This window comes from Tursiops truncatus, chromosome 6 (assembly GCF_011762595.2).
Source record: "Tursiops truncatus isolate mTurTru1 chromosome 6, mTurTru1.mat.Y, whole genome shotgun sequence".
NCBI classification, from domain to species: Eukaryota; Metazoa; Chordata; class Mammalia; order Artiodactyla; family Delphinidae; genus Tursiops; species Tursiops truncatus.
The window spans coordinates 82,007,501-82,030,436 of NC_047039.1; the positions used below are offsets into that span (position 1 = coordinate 82,007,501).

The 22,936-nt window shown below is 51.5% G+C and overlaps 1 protein-coding gene across 2 annotated transcripts in view; it reads right to left on the reverse strand.

The window, feature by feature from the left end:
• The window catches only part of CORO2A (coronin 2A), a 59,423-nt gene that overhangs the window by 29,012 nt on the left and 7,475 nt on the right, over positions 1 to 22,936 (reverse strand). For both annotated transcript variants that reach the window (XM_033858332.2, XM_033858333.2), the window contains exon 2: positions 283 to 483. In XM_033858332.2, the coding sequence (XP_033714223.1) occupies positions 283 to 483 (201 nt within the window). The remainder of the gene's footprint in view (positions 1 to 282; positions 484 to 22,936) is intronic.

Genomic DNA, 22,936 nt, shown 5'->3' on the forward strand with positions numbered 1-22,936 from the left:
TGTTATTCATGAATGAATTACGTTGCAATGGGGTGGAGGGGAGGTCCTAGGAGTCCTAAACAACTGCTAGAAGCTGAAATCCCAGGAGAGGTATACTTTTTCAATGAGAAAACCAAGACTCAAAGGGGTGAAATGACTTATTCATGGTCACATGGCTGGTAACAGGCAGGGCTAGGACTTGAACTCACATATGGAACCAAAACTGAGGCTCTTTCTACTCTCCCTCTGTCCCGTGCTGCCTCCAGAGAGGTATTTGGGCCTGAGCTTAGCAGGCATCCTTACCTGGTGCAAGGGGATGACGAGGAAGGCCCCCCCACCAGCACACTCAGTCACGACTGCAATGAAGTGGGGGTTCACAGCACAGAAATGATTGTCGTGGACGCTGCGGGTGATGGGCACGGAGTCGTAGCAGTTCTCCTTGCTGGCTGGTTTGCCAAAGACATGGCGGAACTTGGAGCTCCGGTACTGGGGGTGCCATGACATCTGCAGGAGACAAATGGGACAGAAGGGCTGTGAGGCTCGCAACCTGACAGCAGGACACACGGAGTCGCACCTGGAGAGGACATAAGAGGGCAGGACCAGGACAGCGGTCAGTTCTATGAGGACAGTGACGTGCTATGAAGGGCACCCAGGTGAACAGGCTATAATTGTGGCTACTTCCAGGGACCTGGTGAGATGGCGTACAACTACTGCTCACCTGTTTGCTTTTCATCCCTTCGTGTGCGAAAACAAAAAGGCAGAAAAACCGTAGAGAGAACTCACTCCGTTCCCTCCCCTATCCAGCACTTCACCAGACAGGCCAGCCTCCCCACCCAGCTAAGTGGGAAATATAGTGTCCTCTGGAGCCAGCCTGCCCAGGCTCCAATTCCAGCTCTGTGCTTGCCAGCTGGGTGGGCAAATGACTTACATTCTGAAGTCTCAGTTTCCTCATCTGTAAAATGAGGATAAAGAAAGTATCTGTCTCATAGACTTGTCATGAGGATGAAATGAGATGATACACTAAGATCCCTTGCTCAACAGTAATAATTACTACCACTATTATCATCCAGCCATCTTAACCTTCCCTCTCTCCTCATCCGGCCTTGTATTTGTTCACTCAATATTTACTGAGTACCACCTGTGCCAGGCACTGGGGGTTTGGAGAGAGCAAGCCTGAGCCCAGCCTTACAGGAGTGAAGAGTCCTATGAGTGAGGACATTAGCGGAGTCTGGGCCACTGGGACCCAGTGTACTATAGGTAATAATGGACGTTTGTACATGGCAGTCAGGGAGGGCTTCCCAGAGGAAGTGACACGTGAACTGTGATTTGAAGGATGAGAAGGAGTTGGCCATGTAGGCTGGAAAAGGGTGAGCTGGGGGAGAAGGTGTCCCAGGCAGATGGAACAGCCTGAGCAAGGGCCCTGAGATAGAAGCGAACGTGGAATGTTTGGGAAACTACATATGGTTTGGTAAGATTAGTAAGGAGATGCTAAAAAGAAAATATATATTCACACACACACACACACACATATACATGTAAACTGGATGATGTGAACGAGGAGAACACGAGCTGGAGGGGTGAGCAGGGCTAGATCATGAATGGCTTGTAAGAGGGTCTAGGGCTCATTAGTGGCCAAATATATATCATGTGGCCTCCTCTTGGCCCTGCTGCTGCTCAGTTCAAACCCCCTCCCCTCAGTCTCATTGACCCACTGGGCCTTCCCATCTACGCTCCTCATGCAGCCAGAGGGATTGTTCTGGACACCAAACCTGGCTATATTCCTCCCTCCCCGGCCCCCACCTTAGGTCACCCTTTGATGCTCCCCATTCACTGCTGTCCTACAGGATCAAGGCCAAACTCAGCTTGGGTCCCACCCTATATCCCAAGATTTCGCTTTTTCTTGCTCATCTTCTAAACGGCTCCTTCCAGACAAAGCACACCACGCAGCTTCCCTGGTACCTGCTCCTGCATTTCCAGTCCTCTGGGCCTTCACCCTTGCCTTTCCCTCTGCTTGGCTTGCTCTTCCCAGCCCACTGTTGTCTGTACCCATCACTATGAGTCCAAACCCTTCCTTCCCCCAGCTCCCAGGTGCCCTCCCTTTACACAGCACCAGGTACCATCAGCCTCGTGGCGGCAGGTCTGTCCTGTGAAGCTCAGACATTTCAACCTTCCTTTAGGGAGCTTTGCCCCAAACTCTGGCTGCATTTGCCAGAGCTACAGGAAGTAGCACGGAACGCAGGGACTGCCTAACAATGCCCATCCAATCTCAGAAACGATGTAAGAAGCCTTACAGAAATAGAGAAAACACAGATAGAAGGAAATTAAAAAAGCCATGGTGAGGAAATGGGGACAGAGGGAAAATGCAGGAACAAAAAGAGATCACCTGAAATGTAGGGGGAGTCAAACTACGATTGTGTGCTGCCAGGACCAGCACACAGGGGAGGTTTTGCGTCGGAGCTTCCTAGTGGTCAATTCGACAAGGGAAACAGAATCAGAAAGGGATTTACTCACTGTCTGTAAGATAAATGCCTGCACTTGCTAAGGAGCAGTACAGCTTTTCTCTGCACTGAGCCCTGAGAGAAACAGGTCCTAAGGATCATCTAAGGAAAGAAGAGCAAGGATAACGATCTCCCTGGGGTCTTGGCAATTAGTGGCAGCTGAGGAGTAGCCTGGGGCCTGGGCTGTGGGTAGGAAAGTAGGGGGCAAGTCAGCAGGCTCAGCTCCTGGGCCCCCACCCCTGCCTCGCCTTGAGCAGCAGTTGGGGGTGGGGGTGGGGGGCGTCTCTCTGTGGCCCACGGTGATGCTCACCAGACACTCCATTGCTCCCCTCACATCCCAGCCTCCTTGCAGTTAGGCAGCCACTATCAGTCCTAGCTAGTGGATCGTGGGTGGGAGTGATGTGTGCCACTTCCAGGCTGAAGCGTGTAAGACCTGCCGGTGACCCTCCAGAACTCTCGTCCTGGGCTGGAGGGATGAGGAGGCCACATGTTCCAGATGGTGCAGCTTCCATCTTCCTGGGTCCCCAAGGGACTGTGTGAATAGGGCACCTTACCCCAAACTGACTCATATAGCATGACAGAGAATTAAACTTGTAGAGTGAACTGCAGAGAAATAGTGGGGATACTTGTCACAGAGCATAGCCTACCCGTCCTGACTAACACATTGCCCCAGGCAGGCCCAACCAATGGTAGACAGGCAATGGCTGCCTGTGCTTGGTGTGGCCAGGGCACAGGAGCCTGCAGGGAAGAGGTGGGCAAGCAGGCAGGACCCAGATCCCCTCAGGAGCCATGTGAAAGGACTTGGACTCTGAGGGCAATGGGAGCTGCTGCAGGGGTTATAGCAGGGGAGGATGAGGACCAGTTTTCACTTTTAGGTGGATTCCTCTGATTGCTGAGGTAATCATGACAGTCGCCTGGGCTGAAGCAGGGCAGAGGGGATGGAGAGGGTGGGACGTGTTAGTGAAAAACATGGGAGGGGGATAAAGCAGCCTTGGTGCCCATGGTGGGCTGTGTGGTGAGGGGGCCAGTCATGCCTGCTGAAATCAACATGACCTGGCCAGCATCAACAGTCCTGGCCCCTCTGGCCACTCTCAGCACTCTCCCTTCACACCTAGGGGACGGCTCTGGTTCCAGGTTCAGAGTCAGGGGCCATAAGAGGCCTGGGCAATGCTCTCCTGGAGCTCACAGTCACCTCCATGGCAATAGCAACTCTTAGTTTCGGGTGCTTGCTATGTGCCAGGCTCCGTTCCAAGCGCTTCCCCTGTATGAACCTAGGTGCTACCTTGCTCCCTGTTACAGATGTAGCGGTTGAGGCAGAAAAGTGAAGCAACCTTCCTGGCGTCACGCAGCTAGGAGGAGGTGCAGCTCTGTCTCTGGAGCCCTCAGCTCCAGATAATGATGATGAAAGCTCTTTCACACTCATTACACCCTGGATTCCACCTCAGTCCCCAGGGGAAGTGTCATGACCATTATCGCCCCTACTTCACAGCAAAGGAAAACGAGGCTCAGTAAACCAAGCGGACGTCCTCTGGCGAAGGGGCTATTGGCCTCCACTGATGAGGCCGGCCAGCCTCTGAGCAGTGTGAACCTCATGCCCCCCGACCCCTGTGCCGAACTCCTCTCCCCCATCCCACCCCACCTGGCTCCAACACCTTGCCTCCACTGCCAAGCTTCTTCCAGACTTGTAGCCATGAGGGAAACTTACAGAAGTGGGTGGGTGGCACCACGCCAGGTGGGCCGTCTCTCCCTTTGCCCCAGGTATAGGACTGCATGCATATATGTGGGTGAAGTTTGTGCGAATGTGTGTGCACTGTGTGTGCAAGTCTGTGTGTGAACACTGCACTGATCAGGGTGTTCCTACGTGCTCGTGTACCCCTGTGGGTGGGTGTGCACCTGTGCCTCTGTTTGGGTGTTTGTGTCTGTGCATGTACTGCACATGTGTGCCTGTGTTTATCAGTGCATGAATGAGTTTAAGGACTCAGCAATTCAGAGAGCAGGAGTTTTACTTTCCCCACAAGCAGGCACTTGCCTGAAAATGAGGACCATAGCGGGCCTTCAGCACTGTGAGGCCCTTGCCCACGGGCTGGGCCAGAACATTGATCCGGGACAGGTTTACCCCATGCCACTTGTCCTATCCTGCCTGGTCCCATCCAGCTGGGCCCACATCAAAGCCATAGCAGGTCTTCCTAGGCGTAGCGGGCCAGCCCATTAGGGCACAAAGCAGGTGGTGGCACCCATTCTGCTGCTGCTATCCCAAGGGTGCTTAGCTGGCCTGATGCCATGGAATTAGGCTCTTTGTGCTGTGAATTCCCTGCCCTGCAAAAAGATTTAGTCATCGCTGGGTTTAACACCCCACTGAGTTTATTTTTTATCTATTTATTTTTATTTTTTGGTCGTGCTGTGCAGCACATGGGGAATCTTAGTTCCAGACTAGGGATTGGACCCATGCCCCCTTCTGTGGAAGCGAGAAGTTTTAACCACTGGACCACCAGGGAAGTCCCCACTGAGTTTACATCTCAGTGCCTGACAGGGGAATGGCTTGCTGCCTGTCCTATCCCTTACAACTCTCCTGAGGCCTGTTGTCCCCATTTGGTGCAGAGGAAGTGACTTGACCAAGATCAAATTAGTAGGAGTGGAGATGGCAAGCAGAAGCCAAGACGTGGTCCAGATGCCCCTCTTCCCACCTCGTGCTCCTCTCTGATGTGTGTGAGAGAGATGGAGACAGAGACACAGAGATTTTCCTGCCTGGCTCCAGAGGCCTATCTTCCCAGCCTAGCCCTGAATCATTGCAGGACAAGGGTTAGCTGCAGGGTGGCTGAAACCGAACCCAAACTGGGTGTGGTACAAAGCAGCATAATAGATTATTCATTAATTGCGCTGTTCCTGGCCTCAGGGAGAATGAAATTACCTGATTTGGTCTTTGAACCTCAGCGGTGGGGAGGAGTCTGGCATTCCTGGCTACCTTTGTCCCCTTAGTAAGTTTCTGTTTCCACATTTCATATTTGGAATTGTATTTTATTTTTTCCCTTAAAACCTGACCTTGTGGTCATCGAGCTGCCCCCAAACACGCCTCCTGGGAGGGTCTGAACCACCACACTTACCTCAGCCACAGTTAAAAGAGGGAGATTACAATCACAAGTTTCCTAGCTTTACAAAGTGAAAAAAGATTACCATAAGGGTAAAGGACTCTGTATTTGAAGGTGATCTACAAAGACCAAGAATCAACACAATACATGCCTAGTTATGGGTGGGTCCCATGTCTCGACTCTAATCCTGGGTTGACAATTATCCATAATAGAGTTTATCTAGATCCTGGCCTTGACCCCAAACTTGACAGGAAAGCACCTTTTTAATTCACCTTAAGTCCTTATCAGGGCCTCTGATCCACCCACAGGACAGGGTGAGATATCTGGCTCAGGATGCCAAGGCCCAGCTGAGGTCAAGGCCCCGCTGCTGTCAATGCAGGTCTCTGCCTAACCATGGAAGCAAGAAGAGACCTTGTCGCTCTCCACAGAAGGAGGTGACCAACTGTTCTGGTTTGTCCAGGATGTGTGTGGGGTGGGTATTCCTGGGATGCAGGGCTTTCAGTGCTAAAATCAGGAAAGTCTCAAGCAAAAAGGGAAAAGTTGGTTACCCTGCTGAAACCGTGCAACTCAAATTGGGACTTGAACCTGGACAAACCCAGATTGGGACTTGAACCCATGGCCTTTTTTTTAAAAAAAAAATTTATTTATTTATGGCTGCATTGGGTCTTCGTTGCTGCGCGCAGGCTTTCTCTAGTTGCAGCGAGCCGAGGCTACCTTTCTTTGCGGTGCGCGGGCTTGTCGTTGCGGTGGCTTCTCTTGTTGTGGAGCATGGGATCTAGGCACGCGGGTTTCAGTAGTTGTGGCTCGTGGGCTCTAGAGCGCAGGCTCAGGAGTTGTGGCGCACGAGCTTATAGTTGCTCCGCGGCATGTGGGATCTTCCTGGACCAGGGCTGGAACCTGTGTTCCCCTGCATTAGCAGGCAGATTCTTAACCACTGTGCCACCAGGTAAGTCCTTGAACCCATGGTCTTTTTTTTTTTTTTTTTTTTGCGGTACGCGGGCCTCTCACTGTTGTGGCCTCTCCCGTCGTGGAGCACAGGCTCCAGACGCGCAGGCTCAGCGGCCATGGCTCACGGGCCTAGCCGCTCGGCGGCATGTGGGATCTTCCTGGACCGGGGCACGAACCCGTGTCCCCTGCATCAGCAGGCGGACTCTCAACCACTGCGCCATCAGGGAAGCCCGAACCCATGGTCTTTTAATTGAGATCACACACCTGGTCTCAGGACTTAATGAAGCTCAGGTTCTTGATGTCTTGTCACAGGATGAATTCAGTGAGAGACAAAGTGATAGGTAAGAAGTAGGTTTATTTAGAGAGAAACATACTCCACAGATGGAGTGTGGGCCATCTCAGGAGAGAGGCCCTGAAATATGGGGTGGTTAGTTTTTATGGGCTGTGTAATTTCATAGACTAATGAACAGGAGGATTATTCCAACTATTTTGGGGAAGCGGTGGAGATTTCCAGGAATTGGGCCACCATCTGCTTTTTGAACTTTGATGGTTGGCCTCAGAACTGTCATGGCGTTGGTGGGTGTGTCACTTAGCTAATGAATTATAATGAGCATATGAGGCTCAAGGTCTATGGGAAGTCGAATCTTCTGCCATCTTGGACCTAGTTGGTTCTAACCAGTTTTTGTCATGTTCTATTATGCCATTCTTTTAAAGGTTGTGCCCTGTCCCCTTCCCTCCTGTTCCACTGCCACCTACCATAGAGGTCTCCAGAGAACTTTTACCCTATTTACATGCAACGATTCTACAGTAAGTCACTAGTAGCCTTGACTCTGAAAACTTGCCTGTGAGACAGAAGGCTCTAGAACAAACTTCTGAAAGAGCCCAACATCCTGAACCAAAGAACAGAACACCTCAAAGCAGAAAAATCCAAGGTCTGTAAAGTGCTTATTCTGTGCAGGGTAAAGGGGCAATTCAGTCACTGTTCTCCACACGTGTACACTTCTCAGGGAAATGGCTGAGAGCGGGAAAGGATGAGATGCCACGATCTTAACTGGCTGCTAAAGCACAGGGCAGTGGTTTGTAACTTTGAATGCACATTAGAATCACTTGAATCAGGTCACTGGGTATGGGACCCAGGCAGCAGCTCTGTCCAACACGGAGTCTCTAGTCACACATGGCTTCTAAATTAAAATCAATTAAAATGAATTGAAATGTAAAATTTGGCTCCTCAGTTGCACTACCATTTCAAGTGCTCAAGAGACGCACGTGGCTACTGGGTACCCAACTAAACAGTGTAATTATAGGACATGTCCACTGTGCCCATGTGACCTTGGGCCAGTTACTTAATGTGTCTATTTCCTCACCAGTAAAATCAGGCATAATAACAAATAATAGCTAACACATTGCTTATTATATGTGAAGTATGTTCCAGGTACTAACTTGACCCTGACAGCAATCTGGTTAAGTACAGGTGTTAGAGAACCATTGACTGAAACCGCCCGCCCTGGCCAGGCACGATAATGACCGCTTGCAAGAGTTATCTCACAACAGGAGGTGTCCCAATAAGGAACATGGAACTAATAAGCTACTGTCAGACAGAAGAATTCAGGAGGGGCCAAAAGGAGGGAGCAGACGCCGGCCTATAATATATCCTACCAACCTCCCAGAAACTTTCGTGCTGGAATCAATCTTGGCTGAGAGATGCACGCCCCCAGGAAGGATCCTGAGTCAGACCAAATGTGGACACAAGCAAGATGACTGGCCAGAGACAGCCTGGAAACTAACCTCATTATCATAAAACCTGAGACCGCGATCCATGTGGCAGAGCCATTCTCCTGGGTTCCCTTACCCCACCGCTCTCCACCCGGGTGCCTCTTTCCAATAAAGTCTTTTGCTTTTGCTTTGTCAGCCTATGTATCTTCTCGGACAATTCATTCCTGAGTGTTAGACAAGAGTCCACTCTTGGGCCCTGGAAGGGGTCCCCCTCTTCCTGCAACATTATTATCACCCCATTTTTACAAATGTGAAAACTGGGGCACAGATAGGTTAAGTAACGTGCCCAAAATCACACAGCAAGTAGGCGGCTGAGCTGGAATCCAGAACCGAACTGTTTAGTCCTGGGTCCACACTCTCCCACAGGGCTGCCCTGAAAATTAGATGAGATAATCCGCCCAGTACATGGAGCAATGCCGGTGCATACTTAGTCCTCAACAGATGTTTGCTGTGAAGACCGTTGTGGTCCCAATGTTTACAGGACATTAAGATTTGATTTAGTACATGACAGGTACGTGCTGAGGGCCCAACATTTTGGGGATCTGAGTAAAAATCCCAAACCAGAAAGTGCAAAGCAGCCCGCTAGGTGCAGAGTTATGACCCTCGGTGCTCACCACATTGATGAGGCACGTGAGAAGCCAACTAACAATCCCTGTGGATTCAGAAGAACCCAAAGAGGAAAGGCATTTATTTGAGCACGTCTCTCCAGGGTACAAAAGCCCGCAGCCTCCTAGACCTTCCTTCCCTTAGTTCCAAAGGGTAGATTGACACAGTTACTAACCAGGGAGATGAGAGAATGCAGAAACAAAGGAAAAGCAGTCAGACAAAAGTGAAGAGATAAAGCAGAGCTCTGCTTCATCCTCAAGGGATGTACGGGATACACGTAACAATGTATCTTTGAGTTCTTCTACGGGAACTAAGGCCCTCATCTAGAAGAAGGATGGTCACTTCAGGTTGAGCAGGAGATTCCTGGAACACCACCCTGTTACCTCACCACCAACCAATCAGAAGAAAGTCACACACCCTGCAGCCCTCACCCCGGATTTTGCCTGTAAAAACTCTTCCCTGAACACCACGGGGGAGTTTGGGTCTTTTGAGCGCGAGCCCCCTCCCCAATTCTCCTTGCTCAGCCCTGCAACGAACCTTCCTCTGCTCCAAACTCCGACATTTCGGTTTGTTTGGCCTCACTGTGCACGGGGCACACGGACTTGGGTTTGGCAGCAGAGGCCAGCAGCCTCGCTCAGCCCTGTGCTGTGGGGCCTGAGGGTCTTGGTGGGAGTGTGGGGCGAAGGGCGGAAGGGCAGAGGAAGCCCTTTGGTTCTCTCCATGGGCACGGCTTTCCCAGGCAGGAAAGCAGAACCACGCTGCCTGGGGACGCCCCCACCCCCGCCAGGCCTCAACCGCCCGCGGCCCATCAGCAGTGGAGGCTGAGGCACCCTGCAGCCAGCATGGAATAACAGTTCTCTTTCCAGGTTCTCTCTGCCTCGAGCACCCTCCCACCTCTGCCTTTATCACCCCTCCTCCAGCTCTGTGGTCCTTCTGGTCCAGCACAGATGCCTCCCCGCAGGCCCACAGGAAATACAGGCTGAGTCAGAGAGAGCGCCAAGAAAATGCCTCTTTCCTCCTGATGAGATTAGGCCCGAGGGAGCACCTCCCCTCCTGACATCTGACACTGCCCAGAGCCAGGTGCCTGGGCCCCCAGGAGGAGCAGGGCATCTCCTGAGATGACCTGGCCTCCCCTGCCCCCCGGCACCCTTGCTCTTGACCCTTTCCTCAAGCTGTGTGAGGCCTGGCCAGCCTTTTCTCTCCGTGACTCCGTTTCTCCTCCACCCCAGCCCAGGCCTCCAATCCTCCCCCACCCTGACTCTGTCATTTCCCTTAAGACTCCCCCCAGCCCCAGGTCCCCTCTGTCCTCAGGATAAAGCCTTCGGCTGGACTTGGGTTTTGAGGCCCCTGCACATTCCCTGACGGCCTTCCCCTCATCTCCACACACCTGCCCTTTGAGCCACACTGGTTTATCTGCTCTCCCCTCAAAGCGTTGGCTTTCCCAGACACCCCATCTTTGCTCACACCCCTTCTCTCTGCCTAGAGCCAAGTCAGCCCAGACCAGTCTGAGCTGGTAAGTCAGCCCAGGTAAGTCCAAGGTTGGCACTTAGCTGGGTTCCTAGGATGCCCCCTCCTCTCACTCCACCTTCCTGGGCCCGGCTCAAATAGAACCGCCTCCAGGGGGCTTCCCAAGTTCCAAGGCCTGAGCGATCTCTCTAGCCTATGAGGTCCCCCATCCTGATACACAGGGAGGGGAAAGAGGAGGCAACTGGTTCAAATGCCGGGACCCTCATTTGTCTCTGGGCCCCAGCATCCTCATCTGTAAAAGAGGACCCTCGGATCTACCTCACGGGGCCTTGTCCAAGATTAAATGAGGTAACAGATGTAAAAGGCTTTGCACGTGTCTGGTACTGTTACTGAACACAAGTTCGTGTGCCTGACACACAGCGAGGCCAAAGCAACCAAAACGTCGGAGTTTGGAGCAGAGAAAGGTTTACTGCAGGGCCAGGCAAGGTGGCTTGTGCTCAAAACCCCCAAACTCCCTGATGGTTTTGGGGCAGTTTTCATAGGCCAAATTTGGGGCGAGGGCTGCAGGGTGTGTGACTTTCTTCTGATTGGCTGGTGGTGAGGTAACAGAGCAGTGTTCCTGAAATCTTGTGCTCAGCCGGAAGTTGCCACCCTCCACCTGGGTGGGGCTCTTAGTTCCTGCAGAAGAGCCCAAAGATATTGCTAGGTATATCCCTTGAGGAGGAACCAGGATCCTGCTTTAGTCACTGCAGTATAGTTTCTTGACTGTTCCCCCTTTGTTTCAGCATTCCCTATTTCCCTGGTTAGTGGCTTTTTGAATCTGCCCTTTGGAACTCTGGGAAGGTCTAGGAGGCTGAAGCTTTTACCCTGCAAGTAAGAAACGGGGGACCCGGAAAGGCTTTTGTGCCCAGGAGCCCCACAGGGTCCCGCTCGGTTTCAGTACTAAGTAGAAGGTCAGCTGATGGATACTCCCTTCCCTTCCTCCTGTCCTGCTCCCCGTGTTTCTCCCATCTTTCCTCCATCTATCCATCCAACCATCCATTGGACTGTCAATGCCAAATGGTCCTCTCCCTTCAGCTTTGCCCACCCACAGGCCAAACCACACAGGCAGGCACCCAGGGGGAGACTGACTTGGCTCCTGGATTGAGCTTTCACTCACTCCACCGGCCTTTCCTGAACACCCCTTCTCGGTACTAGGAGCCAGGGACTGGGCCTGTCTCTTCCACAGCAGGCTTGCTGGTCAGGTTGGAGAGTCCTAATTCTGATGCCAATTTGCTGCATGACCTTGGGCAAACCTTGTCCCCTTCTCGGGTTTTGTTTGTCCACCCATAAGATGGTAATGCCTCGGCCCTAACCCACCTGTTGGGACAATTCGCTGAGGGCTCTGCAGCCCGCACGTGCCAGACCCAGGGGGCCCATGAGGGCAGTGGGACCGCCTGCCTGGCAGCTGCCCCAGTCCTCAGAGCTGTTCCTGCCTTGACCCTCTGGAGACACAGAGCAGGCCTTCTTCCTGTTTATTCCCCCTGATCAGGTCCTGACCAAAACTCCACGAAGATTTATTGCCCCACAATTTCCTTATCTGTGAGTTTCGAGAGACAAGGGTCACGGAGACTTTTTAAAGATGCCTCCCAGACGTTGAAAATCTGGCAGCTCCACTTCCTGCTTACTGTCCATTCTCTGGCAGAACTTCTGGATCTGTCTTTAGACAGAGAGAGACGCTGAGAAACAAAGGGGGAAGGTGCCTTGTTTAGAGCCCCACAGCGATCCTGGAGTAGGGCTGAAGCCCTGAAGCTCTGTTCTGGGATGGGCACCTGGCCAGGGAGCCTGAATTCTGTCGTCAGTGGACCTACAAATCAGCTCTCACCCTGCCCTGCCTCAGGGACCTGGGGCCCAGAGTGAGTTCAGGCAGCATCACTGGGACCTTCTGTGAGTCCAGCCTGTGCTGGGTACCGTGGGGCAGAGGCAGGAACGATCCTTACCCCCCAGGAGCCCAGACTGATGGGAAAGGCTGGCAAACTCAATTTGGGGTAGCAGGGAGATTGAAACCTGGCGAGTGGGTAAGGGCTGCCAGGAGGCTGTGTTTGAGCTAAGCCTTCAAGGCTGAGCAGAGCGAGCCCAGGACAGAGTAGGGATGGCACTGCAGGTGGAAGGCTCTGCACTGAGCCACGCGATGAGGGGTGGGCAGGCAAAGGCATACCCAGGGAACCCAAGGGTCCAATTCAGCTGGGGCCTGAGCAAATGCAGAGGAGCAATGAGGGCCGTGACTGGAAAGCTGCCGGGGCAAGGCTCTGCACGCTAGCTGAGCTGCCACCTGAGACCACGGAGGGAGGTGTCAAAGTCTATAACCAGGGTGTGACCTGTCAGGGCTGAGGTGGATAGAGTCCCTGCCATTAGGGAGGGCAAGTATTTTCTTTCATCAACTGTGGGCTGTGTCTAAGGAAGAAATAAGTGGGTTCATTTCATGCCCAGCTCCAATCTGCTGGAGGGGCTGTGGAATATGGTGAGAGGAGGATGATTCTGAGGCCGTCCTTGTCTGGACTCAGGAGGAGAGAAGCCTGACTGATCGGGGAAGAACTGGCGGATGGCTGACCAGGAGTCAAGGCCTGATGTCCCTCCACAGATCTCAGCTCTTTGAGAGAAACATGGAGCTGGGAAGCCCGGCCTCGAGGCCCACTCCTGGGCCACTTCTCAGCAGCTGGGGTTTTAGATCAGAAAATAGCTTCCTTTCATCATTCAACCCATTTCCCTGTGGGAAGAGTCCCCAGGTATGACTGAAGGCTGCCTGCTCCTGCCCGAGCCTGGGCAGCCCAACCCTCCATTTCCTGGACCAGCTACACAGGAGGGTGATGGGAAATTCCCAACTGCTTCTCCCCAACCTGTGTATCAACCTGGAGATAAATGCCACTGTGCAGCCTTACTCAATTCCCCAGGCAGTGTCTGCAACAGACGCCAGGAGAGGATGGTGAGGACTTCTCCCCATTTCCAGCCTCTCTGGGCTCTGCCCACATCTGTTCAGGCTGGGCCTGCAGGCCAGGGAGGGCAGGAGGGTGGGAGGTTCACTGGAGGATGAAGGTTATAAGAAAGATGCCAGCACCCCGGGCTGAAGAGGCACTTCTGCCCCGAGACTGACTCTGCCAGGACTGGTGACAGTATCTCATTTACACTTTGCAAGAATCTCTCCCAACAGTGGGTCTCAAACTTGAGAGCACATCAGGGGCCCCTGGAAGGCTGATTAATATGTAGACTGCTGGGCCCATCCTAGAGTTTCTGATTCAGCAAGTCTGGGGTGGATCCTGAGAATTCTGCATTTCTAGCAAGTTGCCAGGTGGCACTGATGCAGCTGGTCCAGGGACCACTCTGAGAGCCACTGCTTTACAGCCCTGCTGCATGATTTGCAAAGTCCTTCCCGTTCACTATTCCATTCACTCCTCACAGCCGCCTTGGGGTGGGGAGAACTATCCCCACTTCCTGGATGCAGCAAGCTGCACTCAGCTCAGAGCGACGGAGGCACTTTCCTGAGGTTACACAACTAGTGGGAACCTGACCTCCACAGGCTCTGTGAGCACACAGCCAGTTCCTAACTCGGGGCCACTGGGGGCTGTGATCCTGGGATTTCTCTCTCCAAGATTCTTTTAAATACACAAACGCGGGTTCGGGCCAGCACTCAAGAATCGCGCAGGTGTTCCCACGACAGCTTCACCACCTGAACAGCAGGCATGGAGGGCAGGTAGTCAAGACACAGGCTTCAGAGTTAGAGACCCGGCTACCAACCCAACTCAGCTTCTCTAAGTCTCGGCACCACACGGCACCTACCTCTGGCCGGGCTGCTGTGAGATGAGGCAAGTAGTAGAACAGAGCCTCTAGCCTTGGCACACAGTGAGGCCTCAACAAACCAGTGGGCCCAGACAAGAGCCGGGGTGCGGGGAGTGGGAAAGATACCAAACCTCTCTGTGCCTCGGTCTCCTTATCTGTAGACTAGGGTCAATAACAGAACCTACCTTATAGGGGAATCATAACGATTCCATACGGTTATCCATTTACATTGCCTTAGAGCAGTGCCTGGCATGGGGCAAGTCGTGTGTTAGTGTCCTACGTACAGTTCCTTTGCTAAACATGATATTTTAGCACTGAACGCACATTTTTCATCCATACCTGTAAGCAAACCATTAAAGAATAGAGTAGGCTACAGTGAAGTCAGAATTAAAAAATCATGGCGGGATGACTGCACAACAGTGTGAATGTGCTTCATGCCACAGAATGATATACTTAAAAATGGTTAAGGGCTTCCCTGGTGGCGCAGTGGTTGAGAGTCCGCCTGCCGATGCAGGGGATGCGGGTTCGTGCCCTGGTCCGGGAAGATCCCACATGTCGCGGAGCGGCTGGGCCCGTGAGCCATGCCCGCTAAGCCTGCGCGTCCGGAGCCTGTGCTCTGCAACGGGAGAGGCCACAACAGTGAGAGGCCCGTGTACCACAAAAAAAAAAAAAAAAGGTTAAAATGATAAATTTTATGTTTTGTATATTTTACCACAATAAAAAAAAAAAAGAAAAAAAGAAACAGCAGCACTGAGGACTTCCCTGGTGGCGCAGTGGTTAAGGATCCACCTGCCAACTCAGGGGACATGGGTTTGAGCCCTGGTCTGGGAAGATCCCACATGCCACAACTAAGCCCGTGTGCCACAACTACTGAGCCTGTGAGCCACAACTACTGAGCCCGCGAGCCACAACTATTGAAACCCGCGTGCCTAGAGCCTGTGCTCTGCAACAAGAGAAGCCACTGCAATGAGAAGCCCGCGCACCACAACAAAGAGTAGCCCCTGCTCTCTGCAACAAGAGAAAGCCTGCGTGCAGCAATGAAGATCCAATGCAGCCAAAAATAAATAAAATAAAAAAATAATTAATTAAAAAAAAGAAAAGAAAGAAACAGCAGCACCAAGCTAGATCAGCACCCAGCTCTCCTGCACTCCTTCACTGGCTCCACTTCCATGATTGTTTTCCCAGGGAGCACCTGCTTCTTTTAACCCTCCCTGACCCCTGGCCTTAGAGTCAGTCCCTGACGTGACCTCAGGGCGTGGGGGGGCAGGTTGGTTGCCCCTTCACCCTTTTACTCGTGGCTAGTCAGGGCCTTCTCTGCCTAGGCCTCCTGCAGAAGGGGCCCTGCAGGGTGACAATCCTCGCCCCTCCTTCAGGCACCTTCAGGACCGCCTCGACCTTCTCCCTGGCAGAGGGTGGCTTTTCCCATCGTCTTCCCTTTGGCTTGCTTGCCCTCTCTATAGAGCTGGCTCTGCTCCTTGTGAGGAAGGAAGGGGCCCCTTAAGGGAGCAGTGCCCTCAATAACCAGCACCTACTCCCACCGGGCTTCAGCTGGGAGCCCTGCTCTGTAGAGCGATGGTACACAGATATTCTGAGATCAGGGGCCCGGCTCCATTCTGCTCTGCCCTCGTCGTCTGTGTGACCCTGCTCAAGTCATTGTCCCTCTCTGTGCCCCTGGGCCCCATCCATAAAATGGGAATGTGCATCCCTGCCTGAAACCCTCCTGAGGCTTTGGGAGGCTCTGAAGGGAGAATGGAGGCAAAGGCGCTTTCTTTCTCTATTACACAGAGGACACTCGAGATCAATATGACGACGTCGAGAGGTGGCATAGCAGTGGTTACAAACATAGTCAGGAGCCCACCTGCTGGGCTCAAACATCAGCCCCACCTCATACCAGCCGAAAGACCCTGGACAGGTGAGTCAGCCTCTCTAGACCTCAGGTTTTCCATCTATAAAATGGGGTGGGAATAGTAAATGAGTTCATACCTGACAAGCATTTACAACACTGCCTGGCACATGGTAAACGCAAGGTAAATTCAAAGTAAGTAATCACAGCAACACATGGGATAGACCTAGAGAGTATTATGCTTAGTGAAATAAGTCAGACTGAGAAAGGCAAATACTCTATGTTATCACTTATATGTGGAAGGTAATAAAATAAAACAAACGAATGTATACAACAAAACAGAAATGACCTTACAGACATAGAGAACAAACTAGTGGTTACCAGTGGGGAGAGGGAAGGGGGAAGGGGGTGATATGAGATTAAGAGGTACTAACTACTATGTATAAAATAAATAAGCATCAAGGATACATTGTATAGCACAGGGAAATATAGACATTATTTTGTAATAACTTTAAATGGAGTATAATCTATCTATAAAAATACTGAATCACTATGTTGTACACCTGAAACTAATAAAATATTGTAAACCAACTATACTTCAATAAAAAAATTTTTTTAAATAAGTAATAATGGTAACTTCTATTGACTGCTCACTATAAGAAGGCATGGTTTTAAACTATTTACCTGTATTAATGGATTGAAATGAATATTGGGCTTCCCTGGTGGCTCAGTGGTTAAGAATCCGCCTGCCAATGTAGGGGACACGGGTTCGAGCCCTGGTCCAGGAAGATCCCACAGGCCGTGGAGCAGCTAAGCCTGTGCACCACAACTACTGAGCCCGCGTGCCTAGAGTCCATGCTCTGCAACAAGAGAAGCCACCGCAATGAGAAGCCAGTGCACCGCAGCGAAGAGTAGGCCCCGCTCGCCACAACTAGATAAAAGCCCGTGTGCAGCAAGGAAGACGCAACACAGCCAAAAATAAATAAAATAAAATGAAATGAATATTTAGGACTTTGAACAGGGCTTACAGATTAAACCAGAAGCACAAAGTGCCCATGTTCCTTTTCTCTTCAGAGAGGCAACACCTAAAGATCTAAAGATTCAGGAGTGATTCAGGGGTCATCAGTGCTGGGAGGCATGAAAATCCCCTTAACTGGATGAAAACAGAGGAAGCCTTATGCCCCTCCCCCAGCCCTCAGTGCTGATTTAGAGCCTGAAGCTCTAATTCTCGTCTAATCTAATTCTCAGCCAGACCCACTAACCCCCTCTCTCAAATGATCTTATTACATCTGGGGGCAAGAAACAGACACAATAACCCAGGACTGCCCAGGGTCAGGGACCCAGGGAAGCACGCAGCCCAGCTCTCTGCTCTCCTTTCCACACCATTCCATCTGAAAAGTCTGCATGTCTCGGCTTGTACCATTCTGCTGAAGGGAAGCTCACCCCTTCCGGGGGGCAGGAGAGCTCAACCGTTAGACTTCCTCCTTCTGCTGAGCGGAAATCTACAATTTCCCCCACTGCCCTGTCTCCATCCCTGGAGCCCCACCAACCACATCCGTTTCTCTGCCCCACAACAGCCCTTCCAGAGATCTGAGGCCCCTGCCACCTAACCCTGGGATGGCTCTGCTCCAGGTTGGGGAGTTTCTTGTGCGACTCAGTTCCCCATCTTCCACCCATTCTGGTTGCCTCACAGTAATGCTCCAAGCTGTCCCCATCTTTCACCCAGTTTGGAGACCAGAGCATACCCAAACCCTCCAGAGAGGGGCAAAGAACCACTCAGCAGAGCAGGTCTCCAAAAAGATCCCAGACTTCACATCTCAGAAGAGCAGCACTGGCCAGACCCCCAGAGATCACGAGGTACGAAAGGGGAAACTGAGTCAGCATGCCCAGGGCCACACACACAGGGCAGAACCAGGAATGGGATCCAGGTCTCCAGCACTCCCAGCCCAGGAGAGTCCTCTAAGACACGGAACAAAGTCTCCTTTGATCCTGTGCTTGGATACGGTGTCAAATATTTTGTTTCTTATCTGTGCTGCTGTTCTCAGAGGAACAAATTCCAAGGATGGCTGGGGAAGAAGGTCTTCTAATTGTGAGGCCGAGGGTCATTCACCCTAGCTGGGCCCTCCTGAGGCTCAGACCTTTGAAAGGTGGGCTGCGTTTCTCCAGAGTGTGGTTCAGGCTGGGAAAGATGGGGCTCCCTGGGGTCAGGAGAGGAGACAGACCCCAAGTCTTTGCTGCTAGAAAGGCCAGTAGAGCATGAAGGGTAAACTGAAGCACATCAACTCAACCCATATTTTCCAAGTCCCCATTTGGAGACAGACCCCCATGCTGGGCTCTGTGGGCCCAGAGGTAGCCATGAAGTCTTTGCCCTGGGAACGGGTAGAAAACTGGAGAAATCGCATCTCACTCGAGCAAAGTATGATCACAAAGGTGGTGGTGAGTCAGAAGTGGCAGCAGCATAGCAAAGACCAGGAAGTTACAGAAGTGGGCCCCAAACTGTTTTGATCATTTACTCCTTCCAAAGGGAAAAACATCGAGCTCACCGACCCCAATATATTATATTATATACAAGTAACCATCACCTGTAGACGTAAGGTACAATGTACACAAGAGGCGAGATTCATCATTAACTAGAGTGACTGTAAATCTCTATTTCAAATAGTGTCCTCCCCCACACAAAAAACCTTGTGCTGACTTCTTGTCTCATGTTTTTTTTTTTCCTTGCCTTGTGGCTGACTGAAGTGATAGTGCTGGAAAGCCAAGTGTTAATTCTCACATTGTCTTGTTCCCATGCTCTAGCATTATCAGAATTACTAACAATCCAGTGTCCTCATAGAAATCTTTCAAAACCACTTGTCCATTTTGTGAGGGTTAGTTTGTTAAAACTGGTTAATATAATCCACAAATCCAACCTGGATTAATTAGTCTAGATTAACCTGGATTAATTGACCAGTTTAATTAGTTGGGATAACCTGCCTAAAACAAACCAAAGAGTAGGATGTCCTTGTCACCCCTTTCTCAGAGACTTCTGGAGACCTGAGACATGAAGCTGCCTGCCCCCTGACTGGAGAGTGTGTCAGTGTGTCTACACCTGGCAAATGTGAGCAAACGTGAATGATTTTCTTGTTTAGATGATATTTTTTCCTGCACCCCAATGAGCATCTTGCGTACCTCACCTTGGAGGCCACCAGGATAGAAGACAGGGAGACTCTCAGAGAAGATTTTCAGGCTGCAAGGGATGGTAGGGATCACCTAGTTTAACCCCTCACTTTGCAGGTGAGGAAACAAGGACCCAAGAAGGGATGTAACTGGTCCAAGGTCACCTAGTTGGTCAGTGGTAGATCCCAGAGAGAACGCAAATCTCTAGTTCTTGATGCTAAACACCTCTGAGTCCTGGCCACAGTGGGTCCCTTCCTGGCTCTCTCACTGGGCTGTAGGCAGCTGCCTGACCTCTCACCTTCTGGGCTGCCTCCCTTGTGATGTAAGATCACCCACTGGCTCTGAGGGTGGCCGTGGGTGGCAGGGAGATATCAGCAAAGGTTACAAGTGCCATCAGGATGGGGGACATGGGGTCATCAGCTGGCCACGGTTCTGAGTCACTCTGAAGCCTCATTGGTGAAACAGGACTATTCGGGTCCAGCTGTTGTCTGAGTGCCCATGAGGGCGACATCTGTGGGCTGGGAAGTAACCCCTGAAGGGTATTACTACTGTCCTTATTACTCTGGAAGGCCGTTTAGGAGGGTGAGATCTGGGGTTCCCCTAGAGCCCAAGAATTCTGCCTCTGACCACCAACTGCAGCCCTGGACACCACAGGACTTGGAGCCCTGCAGCCCAGTGGTCCCCAAGGTATGCCAGCCCAGGCCTGGTAAGGTGTGGGCAGCTGTGGACATGGGTCCTGGGCCTTCTGAGGCACAGGCTGAAATCTTACTCCTATCTCTATGGCTCTCTTCCCCCCTGCTGGGAAGGGGAAGTGGGGGGACAAAGGCAGCAGGGAGGTGAGCAGTCAGCCTGGGTGCAGACAATAACGGGGTGTATTTGCTATAGAGAACTTAAAAACAATAATAAGAACGACAAAAAGCCTGACTTTATTATCATTATGTGCCTATAATTCTAAACAATGTCAGTGATAAAACACTCCTCCCTGCCAGGGTGGGTTGTTTCCACCTCCCTGCCCTTGGTATCTGGTCAGTATCTGATGCTATTCCCTTTAGATTGAGCCAGACCAGACTCAGACTGTATGTTCAAGGCATCCCAAAAACGCTCAGTGTGCTTCCCATCGCCAGTCCTTGGCTTCTGTTGTTCCTTTGCCAATATCTCCCTCCCCATCACTCTGTCCAAGGCTCAGCTTAGATGCTCCCTCTTCCAGGAAGTCTTCCTGCATGCAGTCCCGGCCATCCCCTAGCTGGCTACAACTCCCCTCCCAGGCTGCAGACTCAGCAGTGTCATGTTCTCAGGTTCAGAGCAAGATACAAGAAAGGAACTACCCTCTGAAATCTGGAATCCACAGCACAGAAAATCAAACCAGGGAGCCACTTCCTAGCTGTGTGACCTCAGATGAGCCCCATGACTGAAACAGTTCCACTTGCTTCCAAAGTCACTAGTTCAAGCACCCCCTTGCTGATCACACCCTCCCTGCCTCCAGCTTCCTGGCACGTCCAGATATGACCAGCCCTTTGTCAGCACCCCTGACGGGTCAATAAAAATGGGTTCAGGCCCAAGGAGAGAGCCTTGGACCAGAGACCCCTCTCTAGGACAACATAATCTGTCAAGCTTGGCTCCAGTTTTTCTGAAAGGCCAGCTTGTAGGCTCTGGCCCACTCTCCCTTTCCACACTCACCTTGCCCAGGGATCCGAGCTACAGACACTCAGTGCCTTTAATTCCTCAAAAGTCCATTTCCTCCAGCCTCAGGGCCTTTGCACAGGCTGGTCTAGCATGTTCCCCTCCCCACCCTCACCTGGTTACTTCCTACTCATCTTTCAGATCTCAGCTCAAAAGTCCTTCCCTTAGAACAGCCTTCTGCAGTGATCCTGGACCAGGCACATTTCTCTACTCTGCACACTCCTTATGCCCCACTTCTCCGGGTTTTGTGGGACTCTCTAGTTACTGCCCAGCTCTTCTCTGGTCTGTGAGCTCACCAGGGCAGCCCCTTTATCTGTTTTGCTCTGCTCTGGATCCCTAGCTCTGAACTCTGTTTCACATGCAGAAAGTGACCAATACACGAACAAAGGTCTCCTTCAAAAAATCAAATTGAAAAATTACTATTTAGGGAATGAATGAGTGGATAAGTCTGAGTGAGGTTCTGGGATATCCGTGTGGGATAGGCCTCCGCAGTCTCTCTCCAGGGCAGGCCATAGGCCAACCTACTCTTGGAAATGGTCATAACAAGGATGAGACTAATGACCCAGCCAGCGAGCTCCCAAAGCTCCTTCCTGTCCATAAGCTCCCCAGCCCTCCTCTAGGCCCCGCATTACTCAGAGCACCCAGCGTTTAACGGCCTGTCCACCAGGCATTTCTGCACTGACATACATTTACTTTGCTGAACATTCTCTTCTTCCCAAGGGCCAGAGCTCAGGAGCCTTGTCTTTGTGGAGTTGGATTAGGAAAATGTGGTGGAATCCAGTTAGAACAGGGTTCAAATCCTAGCTTTACCTCTTGCTGACTGTGCGACTTTGCAAGTAACTTAACTTCTCTGGGCCCCTGTTTCCTCATATGTAAAAAGAGGACAAGAATATCTAGCCACAAGGTTGCTGTATGGATTAAATGAGTGAATATACATTAAGAATCTAGGGTGGGGGGTTTCCATGGTGGCGCAGTGGTTAAGAATCCATCTGCCAATGCAGGGGACACGGGTTCAAGCCCTGGTCCGGGAAGATCCCACATGCCGCACAGCAACTAAGCCCATGCGCCACAACTACTGAGCCTGCGCTCTAGAGCCTGCGAGCCACAACTACTGAGCCCATGTGCCACAACTACTGAAGCCCGCACGCACCTAGAGTCCGTGCTCCGCAACAAGAGAAACCACCGCTTGAGGCAACTAGAGAAAGCCCACGCAGCAACGAAGACCCAATGCAGCCAAAAATAAATAAATAAATATATTAAAAAATAAAAAATAAAGTTAGTTTAAAAAAAAAGAACCTAGGGTGGGGCCTGTCACACGTCATATTTAATTGATTCTAAGACACAAGAGTTTTTAACATCTCTGAAACTGGGATGTAACTTATAGTTTAATTGGCTGCCCTTTTTCTTTCTTAATGGATTATAAAATAATGGTATATTATCTCAAAACTGGCTGTGCCCTGCATTCCATGAAATAGGACAGTAGTCTGGTTTCTTTACTCTTTGCAAAGAGATGAGAAGGTCTGTGAGAGTCCCAGGGACCAAAGACTGAGAACACACATCACTGAGGGCAAAAGGTCTTCCGGGGTCTGGCACGCTGAGGTGGAAGCCAGAAGCATGACGGAATCTGAAGGCACAGGCTCTTCCCCAGCCTGGCGGCCTCTGGATCTGTCCCAGCTGCCCCAGTCCCACTCAGGGGGTAGCCCAAACTCCAGCAAGACCTTCATTTTTCTGGATCTGACTCTATGCTTCTGCTGATGTGGCCTGGGGTTCCTGGCTTCAGGCAGTCGGTCATAATGCTGACTGTGCTTGCAGCCATCTAAACCCCTAGTCTTTGTCCCAAGAAGAGAGTCTTGGGAACAACTCCAGAGACCCCCAGAGCCCTCTCCTCCCATGTGACTCCTACATCAAGCCATCCCTGGACCCTGTCTCAACTGTTCTGGAAGACCAGCACTGAGGATACGTCCTCCAGGCCTCACCCAAGTCCTCATGCTGCAGGTGCCTCTTTAAACCCTCCAGCCTGGTGACAGCAGGCTGGCCAGATTATCATACTATCTACATTCCACTGTAACATATATTACATACAG